The sequence below is a fragment of the Borostomias antarcticus genome (genome assembly GCF_949987555.1).
Source record: "Borostomias antarcticus genome assembly, chromosome: 1".
NCBI lineage: Eukaryota > Metazoa > Chordata > Actinopteri > Stomiiformes > Stomiidae > Borostomias > Borostomias antarcticus.
The window spans coordinates 55442004-55455327 of record NC_140234.1 but is presented as its reverse complement, the minus strand read 5'-3'; the positions used below and the strand labels follow the sequence as shown (position 1 = coordinate 55455327).

At 43.9% G+C, this 13324-nt stretch overlaps 1 protein-coding gene across 1 annotated transcript in view; it reads right to left on the bottom strand.

Annotated features, from left to right (window-relative positions):
- Positions 1-8051, bottom strand: part of synrg (synergin, gamma) — a gene marked incomplete at its 5' end in the record, with an annotated part of 38555 nt that extends 30504 nt beyond the window's left edge. The window contains 6 exons of the mRNA XM_084437586.1: positions 359-470; positions 604-709; positions 864-991; positions 2104-2243; positions 3087-3127; positions 8017-8051. Coding sequence (XP_084293712.1) covers positions 359-470; positions 604-709; positions 864-991; positions 2104-2243; positions 3087-3127; positions 8017-8051 — 562 coding nt within the window. The remainder of the gene's footprint in view (positions 1-358; positions 471-603; positions 710-863; positions 992-2103; positions 2244-3086; positions 3128-8016) is intronic.
- Positions 8052-13324: the final 5273 nt, after the last annotated feature.

Here is a 13324-nt window from a genome sequence, read left to right as displayed (position 1 = left end):
GAAATGCTAACTCTATCTTTCTGCAATACACCAAAACGAACTGCAGTGAAGCACGACTGAAGTTCTGAAATTAAGCGAAAAGTATAGTAGCATGAAATACTGCGAAAAACAGGCCTGCTGAAAACAATGACTGGGTTGCGCCGTTACCCACAGCCACGTGAGCGAAAACGTGACAAAAATGGAGACGTCCCCACAAAAGCAGCAGACATAGAAAAGAGGTCGCTGAATGAAGAGGAGGACCGCGTTGATCTCTGGGTGCGGTGGAGCTGTGGGCGGAGTCCTGAGGAGAGGGAAGGGAGGGGGCGCGCCGAGGGACAGCGGCGGGGGCGTGTGTGTGTGTGTGTGTGTGTGCTCTAACCTGGCTTCTTGGACTGCAAGGACGGTGTGGGGTGCATCTTGGCGTCTCTGCTGAAGCCGTCCAGGTTGCCTTTGATGGCCTCCAGGGCGTCGTCGCGACTCTTCTCCCCTGTCTGAAGACACAGGGCAGTAGAGCTCTCAGGAGGGGGGAGGACGGGTCAGTCTGGGTCAACCAGGACAGCAGAAGTAGGGCTGGGAGAGTGGGACTGGCCGGGGGGGTGGGGGTGGGGGGGTGGTGAGGCTCACCTTGGGTTTGACGCTGCTCAGCAGCCTCAGCTTCTGTTTCTGCTCCTCAAACTGCCTCCTCTTCCTGTCCTCCTCCAGCATCCTCTGCTGCTGCTCAACACGCTTCCTACAGGGAACAACGGAACACACACTTTCCGTCATCGCAAATCACACCTCAAGCATCTCCACTTGACCACACACGCGCTCGCGCTCGCGCACACACACACACACACACACACACACACACACACACACACACACACACACACAGGAGGCCTTACTGGTGTTCCTCAGCCATCTGTTTCTGCATGTCAGCGGTGTACTGGGGCCCCGGGGCCCTCATGCCTATGAACTGCGGCTGGCCCATGAACTGCATCCCGGGGGCCTGCATCCCCATGGCCATTCCGCCCTGCATAGTAAACACGTCCACGCACGCACACACACACACACACACACACACACACACACACACACACACACACACACACACACACACACACACACACACACACACACACACACACACACACACACACACACACACACACACACACACACACACACACACACACACACACAGCAAACTTATTAGCATTCTCAGTATTCCTTTCATTCAATCAAATGCACTTCAGCAGGAAAATTATATGACTGTAATACACTTAACAACAGCACCATTAGCAGTTAGCCAAATGTCTCTGTGTCCCGTTAATGCACCAGTGTTTATAAAGTACTCTTGTAAACAGGCAAATTTGGAGGCAAATCCTGTTTGCTCAACAAAGCATCAACAAAGTCTGGGGGAAATAACTACTACTACCGCACAGACGACGTGTGAACTTTGATTGGGGTATTTATTTCAGTCGGTGGAGCAAAAGGGAGAGTGTATTAGAGAAAAGTATTAGAGAGGTTTGATGAAAGGAAGTGCAGACGGACAGAGACCATGAGGACACACGCGTTAGATGAGACAGTCTGACGCAATGCCCTGCAGGGCGCTTTACCTTTCCCGCTCTAAAGGTGAGCGGTAGCCGAGAGCAGAGTCTGCTCTCTTAAAAAGGGGAAGGGTTATCTTCCTCATCTAGACAGATCCTCCGGCGACTTAAGCGCCAGTAAAGTCAAGAGGCAGCCTAGTTTGAAGACGCCATGAAATCAAAAATGCATATTTTCTATTCTGGATCACATCCTTCGTCATAGTGTGCACCTATTTAACAATATATGCCCAAAAATTTACAACATTTCCGTTTTGGTGTAATCTTCAACGAAATATATAAAAAAAAAATCAAATACTATTATTTTTTTCTCCCTGTAAAACAAAATCTCCCGAGTGCTTATGTCCGATCAAATTCCTCTAAATGTTATGCCCTGCCCCTATAGCTTGTTTGAGTTGGAAATCCGTAAAACTATGGAAGTTAGATGATCTCAAACATCCGTTTCAGCTGGACACGGACAGAGTCACAGAAAAGTGTGCACACGCGCACGCACGCACGCACGCACGCACACGCACACACACACACACACACGACGCACCTGCATAGGCATGGCACCGGGAGGCATCTGGCCTCCAAAGTTCATTCCCATCATGCCCTGCATGTTGGGCTGCATAACTTGGACCATAGGGAAGCCCTGTTGCTGCTGCTGCTGCTGTTGCTGCTGCATGGGTATCATACCTGGGTGAAAGGACACACCACCAGACACACAGTTACATCACTTGACACAGAGTTCCTACAGACTGTCCAGTAAGATGGCAAAGTCCGATTAAGAATACATGGACAGTTACTGTATGAAGTATGAAATCACTCGCAGCCTAGATCTGCAGTGAAATGTATGTTATACACATTTCTGGACAGCTAAAAGGAAACATTGGCTTAGCAACCATCCAACCTGTTTTTGTTGTGACTGCTCTGTGACGAGAGAGAGAGAAAGAGAGTGAGGGTGTGCGTGTGTGTGTGTGTTATGCGCAGATGCTCCATCTTACGGCCAGAGCTCCGAGCAACGGTCCTGCTGGCAGTTCCAGATGATACCCAGATTAGACCTCAACTAGCCTGAATAAATGGCTCATTCAAAGGCCCAGCATGTGTGTCACTGACAGATCAGTGCCAACGGGAGCATGTACAATTCCCAGAAAGAAACTGGCTCAACCACAATCGTGTTTGTGTTGGTTTATGAGTGTCATTGGAAAGTCAACAAGCAGCAACAAGCTATGCCATTGCCAACGCTGACTTTTCTTGCCTAATTGATTCCACACATACAAGTCTCACTAAATATGAGAGGCAACCATGCGTTCCAACAGTCACCTCACATAATTTGACGACAGCGGAATGTGAGAATCTGAGCTCTAGAATGTCATTCTACCAACCCCAACATATATGTCAGTCTGTTCGTCGCATTAGGACTATTCGCTGTGTCCAAACTGTTTAGCGACCCAAGGCACATACAGTACATGATGTGAAGAGCGAAGGGCTCAGGGGACTTTAGGCTTGAGAGGTAATGTTGACTGAACGATGACTCACCTTGTGGTGGACCCAGGCCCCCTCCAACCGGATAAATAAAGCTGCAGAGAAGGATAGAGAGAGAGAGAGAGAGAGAGAGAGAGAGAGAGAGATGTTGGTCATGAGCAATGTTCTGCACTACATGTACAGTAACAGCTAATAATGTGACATAGACATATCAGCTCAAATCTATTTTTGGCCCCTGGGTGAACTGTTTTTTTGCTTCCCTCTGGAAAAAGTAGGGGTAGGATCTATATCCATCCCCCCTTAGCTCTCTGTTGCAAAGCGCATTGTGTTGCCTCTGTGTATGAAATGCACTATACAAATAAAGTTTGATTTGATTTATTTGACAGCCCGTCTCCTACAGTAGCATCACAGAGCTATGAATGTAGAATTCATTAAGAATCATTGGACTAGAGATAATTCCAGCTCTAGGCAACAACATTGAACCATGCAGCTCAGTAGCCTTGGTTAGATAAATATATACAGTAGTCAGTCATTCACATCCAGGACTAATTAGCACTCACAAATGGATGCTGTAATATGAATGATAATAGGCCCCAAGGAGCTGCATGGTGATGAATTGGCTTGGTACTTCAGCCTGGCTATTTCCTGTTGAGTTTCCCTTTTCCAACACTCTTCTCTGTTGTTCGGCCAGCCTGCATCAGAATGCAGCGAGGCTCTTATTGTTCCAGCAAACGCATGAATAAATATTGCATTGCCCGCTAGCAATAAATCTGACAGGCCAGGAAGAATAATTGATCCAATAACACTTTACTGTTGCTCAGGACAACATTTATCGATCAGCGAATGAGCTCCTTTGACAACAACCGCTACAGAATGCTTCTCAACACCTGGAATTGCTCTGCAATTTGCCGTAGTGCCGGTTTCACATAAATAATTTCAGCAGAACGTGATGATCTTAATGGGAAAGGGGAATGGCAAATCAGAGCTGTAACGGTTAAGAGATGTTCTTACCCAGTCATGAAAAATGGAGACAGAACAGGAAATCACAGGAGATGGATGTAGGCCAAGTTGCAGTATTATGTTTATGCTAGAAATGGCCAATCAGAAGTCCCTCAACCCCTGCCCATCTGGGCCAGGCCATCACACTGTTCCACACACACACACACTGTTCCATCTTAGAGCTAGAGCTTTAGGCCATTAGAGCTTCAGGCCATCTCTGCTGTTTCAGGAAAATACATTAGGCTACTAATCCTTCCAAAGGGAACTTGCAAGCTCAATGTTGTAAAAAGCATCCTTATCCCAATGGCAGCAGACCAATAGGAAAAAACTAACTAGTATCCACTATCCAAATTGTTTTTATTTTTTTGTTTACTGCAGTTCCGTGAGTTAGACCATTCTGATCATGAATGAGGTTATGCACATCAGATTCAAGCCTTTCGGTTGGACACAACCAGACTAGATGGCTCAACCTGGAGAGATTAGGCCTCACATCTGCTCAACGTCATCTTTCCAAAGCTTTCACAGGAGCACTCGAGCAGCTAGGCTATGATGCTGACCCCTGGATTAGGAGTGCAGATTAAGGCAGACTGAGATTAGCAATGCTACCAGCTGTGGACTATCACATAAATGCCAATGCATTATTCAAGGCATCGTGCGGCAATGCACTCACAACACACCTATTGTACAGCTATTATTCATCTTATCACCACTATCAGACTATTCAACAATCCTTTCCAGAGACAACCACTATCCTTCGCTGTATCAGTTCTTTTAGATCTATATTAAAAATGTATTGTTTCTGCTTAAGGGTGGTTGAGGACAGGGTCAGAGTATAGCATTATGCTACAGACTACCTCTCCCACTGTCTCTGGAAATAGCCTGAGCAAAAGAACTGCTCATTAAACATTGATGGACTGCTGGCTAAAACGCTATGATAAATCAGCCTCACTTATTAAATAAAGTATGACTAGGTTTAAAAGCTAAGACTTATGTTGCACTGTTGAGTTAGCTCAACAATAAGGGATAATACATGACGAGGTGTGCTGTTATCGAAAATTATACCATGGCCTGGATGAATACTCGATTCTGATTGGCTGGAGGGGTGTGCATTATGTCACGGCTAGAGCCTCATCACCGTTTTCACAAATCACAAAATAATGCACTTGTTTCACATCTCAGCATTACAATGAAACAGCCTTTTCTGATCTTGGCTCTACGACTGTAAATATATCACTTTACGTTTTCATATTTTTCAGGTGATGTAGATTCCCAGTATGTGGTCAGCCGTGAGCAAAACATAAATAACATATTTCTTTATGTTTTAACACAAAAATGTTGGTAAATGGCACATCATTTTTGTCTTTGGCAAGTGGCCATGGTATAGAGGGATAATACACTCCGAGGTGTGCTGTTTAGGCAATCAGCCGCCGCGTAATTTCCAATAACAGCACAGTCGTGTATTATCCCTTACATAAACCATGTTTCAGGCTTTCATACTGCAGTATATAAGATTTTTCTATGATAAATCGTGGGGGACAAGAGATTGAGCTCCTCTGTGAAAGCTGCATCTTTGTTGACTCCATTACAGCATATATCTCATTATAATTTTCCCGCCCTTGGTGGCTCGTAGCAGGCTCATAGTGCAAAGGTTACAAGGTTCTGCAGCTGGAACAAAGTGTTTAATGCATGTAGGCTTAGAAGACTGGAAGCAGCAGTTGACCATAGCTACAATCTCTCACATTGCACACATCTCTCCTGATCTATCCATAAATATAGAGCAATAGAGAGCTGTGCCATATTCATGGACAGCAGTAGAAGGCTTGGCCACACCTGTTGCTACTGCAGCCCTCCTGTCTCAGTGCCTGTGGTGGAGTGGTGGTGGAGTGGTGGAATGAGGAACTGTAGGGACAAACGATAACTATAGCCTACTTGTTACCAGGGGCGGGGTGGCCATCGGGAGCACCGGGAGTTTACCCGGTGGCCTGGCGCGCGAACTGGCCTGGGCCAGTAAATGGCCTGCCTCCCCCCTATCAACAAATCGCACGAGCACTACAATCTAAATTGCCCCCCCCCCCCCGCCCCACCTCAACAACTTGCAGACAGTGTATTATTCCCAATCGGAAAGCCCGTTCATTTCACTTTACAAAACGAAACTGAAAGTGTTCCATCTCACCGCGTCGGCTCGTCGCAAGATCACTGTTCTTATCAGGCTTAAAAAGTGGCCTGACTGGGGCTACATTTCCCGGCCTGAATTATTTCCCCAGTCCGCCCCTGCTTGTTACACAGCACTGCTGTTCAGAGCCTGCCCACCACACACACACACACACACACACACACACACACACACAAACACACGTGGTCCAACAGTCTTAAGAGGTTCTATTTTATAGGTCTAGGTCAAAATACACACCTCAAGAACAACATGGGGGTGGGGGGGGGACACGTAAGGCCTAGTCTAAATGACACTAATCTTGGACAAAAGAGGACCATGCTTACTTGAAACCAACTGTTCATAGGAGAGTAGTAACATTGGCTAATGTGTTACTGTAGCTAAAGGAAAGCATTATCTGTAAATCTAAGGTTATTTGGTTTCCTTGGCAGTATCAGTAGCACCTGGCTGGCTTGTCCAAAGGCATGTAGCCGGCAGCTATCTATTATTCAAACTGTTCAGCTGAGACTGAGGCGCTTATGAAAAAGTAATGAGACTGGCATTTTTATTTCAACCACAGGCTTGGTTGCTTTACCAACTACATCAACAGGCTCAATTGAGATAGAACAAGTTTAAATTGACAATTTGCACAGACCTCTAGCCTACATCAGTATTTAAGAGAGGGTGTAAAATGAAGGCTAGCCACAACAAACCATAGGCCTAGAGGTAGGTAGGTAGTACTTTATTGGTCCTCAAAGGGAAATTACAGGGAAGGGTGACCTGATTCCACTCCAAGTAGTGAATAAACCCAAATAGTTTCAATGGAGAAGAGCTGACCTGAAACCAAAACAGAAATAATCTGGGGTGATTTCATCGGTCAGATCTGAGCAAAGCTGAGCAGATTTCCTGTAGGAGTCTGCGACCTAAGGGGTGTGCAGAGAGGTGTATAAAGATGGGCTATGCTCAGAGGACGTCTAGCCTACATGCCTACTTTGAAAAAGGAGGTCATCCACGCTACCCATTCATAAGTGAAAGGAAATTGCTTGACGTCATCGTGATCTGACGTCACGTTTTAGGATGATTGATTGTAATATGAATGCCTTGTGTCATCTTAGAGCTAGCTAGCTAAATATTCACCTACTTGGATGTCTAGAGCGAACGCTGGCAATATAAGAGATCATCTCTGACAAGGAGATTATGACTGCTACTACATCAGTGATGTGCTTGGTAGCCATTTGCTAGCTAACTGGGCCACATCATAACATGGAAACTAGCTGGCAAGATGATCAGCCATCCACTTCTCATGTGATGACTTTTAAAACGACATGGAAAAAGAAGATAGAAAATAGAGTGAATTATGGTAGCTCAACGTCCATCTATAAGTCATCATGGCTACCCGATTGAACAACCTCTCTTCTCTGTAGCTACCTAGTGGCTAGGCTATAGCTAGCATGCTAACATTAGCTGTAGCTAAAGTAAGTGAATTCTGGTCTTGGCGTATATCGTCCCATACTGTAGCAGACATGACATGTCACACAATGATACTAACGTAAGAACTTGACTGAACAAAAGTAGCAAATGAACGTGACCTTGTATATGTTCACATCGCTAGCTAACGATACCATAGAAGCCAGTTGTTGTGCTAGCTAGCTAACGTTAGCCTAGCTGACAAGCAGGCTAGCCATCTCGACACCACCTCGAATAGCAAGCAAGACTCATTCCTCTGAATATGCAACGTTGAACTCGAATCAGTGGAAACGACAGTAGTCAACGTGAGACTAGTGTGTATATAAAATAGGCATTTTCAATCATATTCAATTTAAATCGTTGCAATACCTGCCACCTCCCCCAGATCCTGGCCGAAGAGCCATCTCGACAGCTAGCTAACGTTAGCAGTTCAGTGACAGAATGATGTCGTCGGTAGTGATGCACAATCTTCCGGGTCACTGTGTTTTTTTCTCCACAAGATGTCGCTCTTGTGCTTTACTCAATCTTTGAGCACAGGCTTTACCCCTCTCTCTTTTTGGTAATCAAGCCACCATAAGCTAAATAACATAAAGAAACCGCATGGCTTTTGTATCCAATGCACGGTATCTCTCAGTATTCTCTGTTCTTTTAATACACTTATTTTGTAAAACGTAAAGATGTATGTGTGCAGGCCTACTGTGCATGCCAGTGATCGTTAAATTCTACTGGGGTATTTATTGGTTCAGTCCACGACTACCTTTACATGGGGCACACGCAATGTTTATAATTACATAGGCCTACTTGCTATGTACTGGCTACTCTAGTTGTAATATGGGAGGAAATTAACTGTATCATTAGTTTTAACACTGCCAATACTATTCGTTTAATTCTCTGATTTCATGAATGTGTTCGTTTTAATTAAATGTGATTCCATTAAATAACATTTATCACATTATCAAAGGATTAGGTTCCATTTCCCTTATACGGTATAGACTTTTTTTTTGCTTGTTGTATTTCATGGCATCTGTTATGCCCTGGGGATTTGTCCAACATTTTTACAGGCCAACAGAGGTATTGAATCTATTATGTGGCCAGACATATTAACAAATTCAGCTGGCATCTTCATTGTTGTGCCAGTGACAAGGTGGAGTTACAAGGATGAGCCCTTCTCCCATTGTTTACTGGGTGTTGTTGTGAAGGATTTACAGCTTAATGGGGGTAATGTAAGACATAGGATGACAGACTTTCTGCTATCAATCACCTCTGCTATCAATCACCTGGTCTGCACTATACCCATTCTCAGTCCAAGATCAGTTCAATAGACACATCCAGAGTTCATATCCACAACAGAGGGAGCATACTGAATACCAGCTAGGAATGACTGGATTCATATAATATTCTATTCAGAATGCAGCTGATTCTGCCAGTTTACAGACATGGTATAAATAATTGTTTTTATATAATGGTGGTTCTAGGTTAAAATCTGCCTTCAGTTCTACTTTATAGGTACTACATTATATAATTCCAATGCATTAAACTACTGCAGTGTCTCATTATAGCAAGATGGTTGTTCTGAAATCCTTAAGCATAAAATGCTGTTCTATATTCAGAATGAAAATGATGTGGTCATTTTTTCTTCTTCAGAACAGCCAGCAGCCCTCATCAGTCTCCCCGTCCCTCCTCCACGTCTTTTGGAATCCATTCAGAGGCCGTGAAGAGCGTGGGTCTCCCACCCTGCTGGGAGAGCTGGGTTTAGCTGGAGGCCAGCTGAGTCAGTCAGGTCCCCCGATGGTGAAGCTGGGCTGGCTGTGGGCAGACCCCAGAGGTGGCCTAGGCAGAGGGGTGAACATTAACCCAGGTCCCACTCTGGGCATCCCACCACCCTCCATAAATCATTAACCCTTCAGCACTGGGTCAGTGACAGCATCAGCATGGCAACAGCAATCTGTCAGGATTCCTCAGTACTGTATATGATCCGTCTCTGAGGTGAAAGGAGAAGAAGACCCACATCTCATTTACTCCCATTTAGTAACAATGGACAAAAAACAGCTTCTTTCTTATTCTGCTTTATTCCTCTGTTGACCTGTTTATAAGATTGATTCCCTTGGGCAGTGAAAGGAGACTTCATTTGACTACTCATTTAGCCCTGAAAATTGTAATGTATCACATCCAATAGTTTATGACCCGGTGAATAAAGTTAATTTGTTGATGTTTGTGTTTCAGGAATGCACTCATTACATGGGTAATTGGTAAAGCTAATTAATGGCATTTTCAAATGGAGTATCTTACTTTCAATGTAACATTCAAGAAATTTATTTTCATATACAGTACTGATACGTCACCACTGTTCATGAAACTGTCTCTGATAAATTATAGTTTGTCATACATAAAGAATCGTCATACATAAAGAATCTACCTGGACCATTTGTATGTTTCTATGTTAATTGAGGCCTTTGTGTTGACCTATTCAATTGCTTTTTCATTCTGTATGGTACACGGGCCTATAAACTTGCACACTTACGACAACAATAAAGTAATCCTTCAATAAAGAATTAGCTGATTATCTCTACTTATGACTATTGTTCTCTATCTCTAGCTTTTTCCTTTCAAATAACTTCTCTGTTTAACTTGAAGGAGAAGACAAAAAGTGTGTTCAAGTATAAAAATACTGGCTCACATTTAATGTGAACAAGCAGAGAAGTGCTGTGAAAGCCGTCTGTTAAGATCTAAGGCCACCTATCTGGTCTTCACCACAACAAACACAATCTCTGTAGGTGGTAATGCTGGAGATGTACAATGAAGGGTGGTGATTGTTAAAACCCAGACCTAGATCTCCATGACGGTCCGAGGGCACAACAGAGGACTTCTCTGAGATGAAGGCCTTTGATGGAAGACTCCTCTATCAAAGCACCTCCATACATGTGTATGAATTTTCTGTCGAAGGTTGGCCTGAACTCTGTTCACAGTGACCAATTAGTCCTGGCGGAGTCCAGGAGTGGCCTCGTGACCCCTGACCCCTGCTGAGGAGCCTTACCCATTAACCCTTAGGCCCCAGCTGGAGTTGATGTAGTACCCATTCTCCTCAGACTGCTAAACACACGGCCACATTTACCCTGCCGCTTCCACTTTCTGTCCCTTTGTCCCTTCTCCCTGTTCCCCGCGTGTGCAGCGCGCTCCTCCTGTTGACCTCTGGGTCCCCCTGCAACTGTAAATGCCCCCCCCCCCCCATCACAGTAGATTAAACGGAAACATTCCCTCACACTGGACCTCATCTATACATGTTTCCTGATGTGCATATATTATATTATATATGCACATATAATTGAGCTGAAGGGGATGTTTGAACTACAATACAGTATAAATTCCTTACAATCTCCTGCCATATTTGATGTGACTTATCTTTTCTTTCTCTTTCGTATTTTGCAGCCAAACAATAGGATGAATGTGGCAGAACTGTGTGGGTCATAAAGCTCTAGTCCCTCTGGGGATGTTAGAGAGAGGGAGATGAAGGGGGACAGAAGTCAGAGCTGATAAGGAAACGTATGGCTCCATTTGTCTGACAAATTGATGGATCTAAATCAGCTGGATATAAAATGTACTGTATATTGTGTCCTGTATTATGTCATAATGAGAGATAATTTCACCAGAATATAACGAATCCCCATAAATCCCCAGATATAGACAGATTTAGGAGACAGGGAAGATGCGAGAGATTATCCCAACCTTTTTAATTGTTCCTCTCACTGAGCCAAAATGCAAACACAACCAAAAGGTAGAATTTACCATAAGACACATGGTGATAATGTCCCCAATTACTCTGTCAATATGTGCACAATGAAAAAATACAACCTGTGATTTCTGTGAATGTGCCATAGGCCTACCAACAACTCTAATTAAGTGAGCATAGCCTGATTATAGCCTACATATGCTGGATAACTAGTTGTTTCTGAAATTGCACTGCAATTTAAAGCGGGTGAATGTATTATTAAAGTAAAGTGCTATATAGTATTGTAAAATTGCATCCACACGGATGCAAATGAGTTTAGCAATGTTTCTTTCAGGGGTTGAGATTCTTTCAGAGAACAGTAGTAAAAGAACGGTGGTCAGATCTTTAGTGGCTCCCTGGGCCTAAAATCAAAGGCTCCATTGATAACCAAACAGAGCAACATCATTGGATTACAAGGCTTCCCTCAGCAGGACCCCCTCCTATAACTACTGGGGGCCGTCTTTCAGGCGCTGCAGGCCCGGGACACAGAAGCCAAGTCACCACTATCACTCATTTACCAATTACATTACAATGACTTACAATAATCATCGATTCACACATTTCTATCACACAGCCTTTTGTCCTTTTCGGATACCACTAACACCAAATAGGATCTGTCTCTTTCTAACACCTTTAGAGAGTACCAGAAAAAAAATGATTTGTGTAATAAGCAGATAATATGCAAATCTTTCAGTCAGTGAGAGGAAGGCTTTAGTTCCTTACTGGAACATTTCCTGGAGGGTGAAGGTAACCGAGGTCAAGCCAGCTTTATGTTTTGTGTTGTGATAAGAGAAGTGTTTGTTTTTGAAATTTTCACTTTTGTATGATTGCAAGCTTCATCAAATAGCTTGATACCAAAAACAGTGTTGACCATATCTGTGGCAAAAAAAACACCTGCCTCTTTAAATGAAATGAAGCAATATAAGAGTAGATACATGCATGACTAGGTAAGGGAGACCAAAGGCACAGGTAAGGGGCCCTTTTCCTCAGCAACAGAAGAATCAGAATCTCAGACTCTTATAGTCTCAACATTGTGAACGACGACCAGTGAACATGACTCATACACAATATTCTCTCTGAGTCACTTCCTGCTTCCGGAGTATTATGGTATAATGAGCAAAGGCCTGCTCTCCATGTCAACTTCTGTATATCGAACTGTATATCGTCTTCATCTCTCAGTTTTTGTATGAAAGACTACATAGATTCAGTCAGTTCATAGGTTCAGCTATTGTATACTAGTATCCACCATATTACAGTAGGCCTAGGTTAAGTTAACCTTATTTCAAACATAGCACAACATAAGGGTTGAGGCTCAGCGCAGGTGCCTCATGGTGGAAATTGAGCCTGTACTTTAGATCTAAAAACTTCAAAGGAGCTATCATCTTATCATATAGTAGTACCGCAAAGCTTTGTAGAGGGCCATAAACACCTTTACCAACAGGACAAGTACAAGGAACACGGCCAGTAAGGCTGAAACACACACACACACACGCACACACACACACACACACACACACACACACACACACACACACACACACACACACACACACACACACACACACACACACACACACACACAGGGACAATGTGACACAAACACTTTTCTGTGTTCACCAGGGTATGCAGTGTGTCCATCTGATAGCTTAAATAAACAGTAATGTAAATGAATGGAACGGAGAGGTGTGGGTAATCCGGTCAATAGAAGTGCATTCCTTCTGTACTAGTCAGGAGTACAGGTTCAACTAGAGACTTCCTGCTACGCATCAGAGGGTTTGGACAAATATCCCCTGAGGGACTTTATAAACATGACATGCCTATTGCAAAAGTTGAACATTTCTCACTAACCAGGGATATTTTACAATAACAACAGCATACAACACACAAAATAGTGACCATAATTCATTTCAT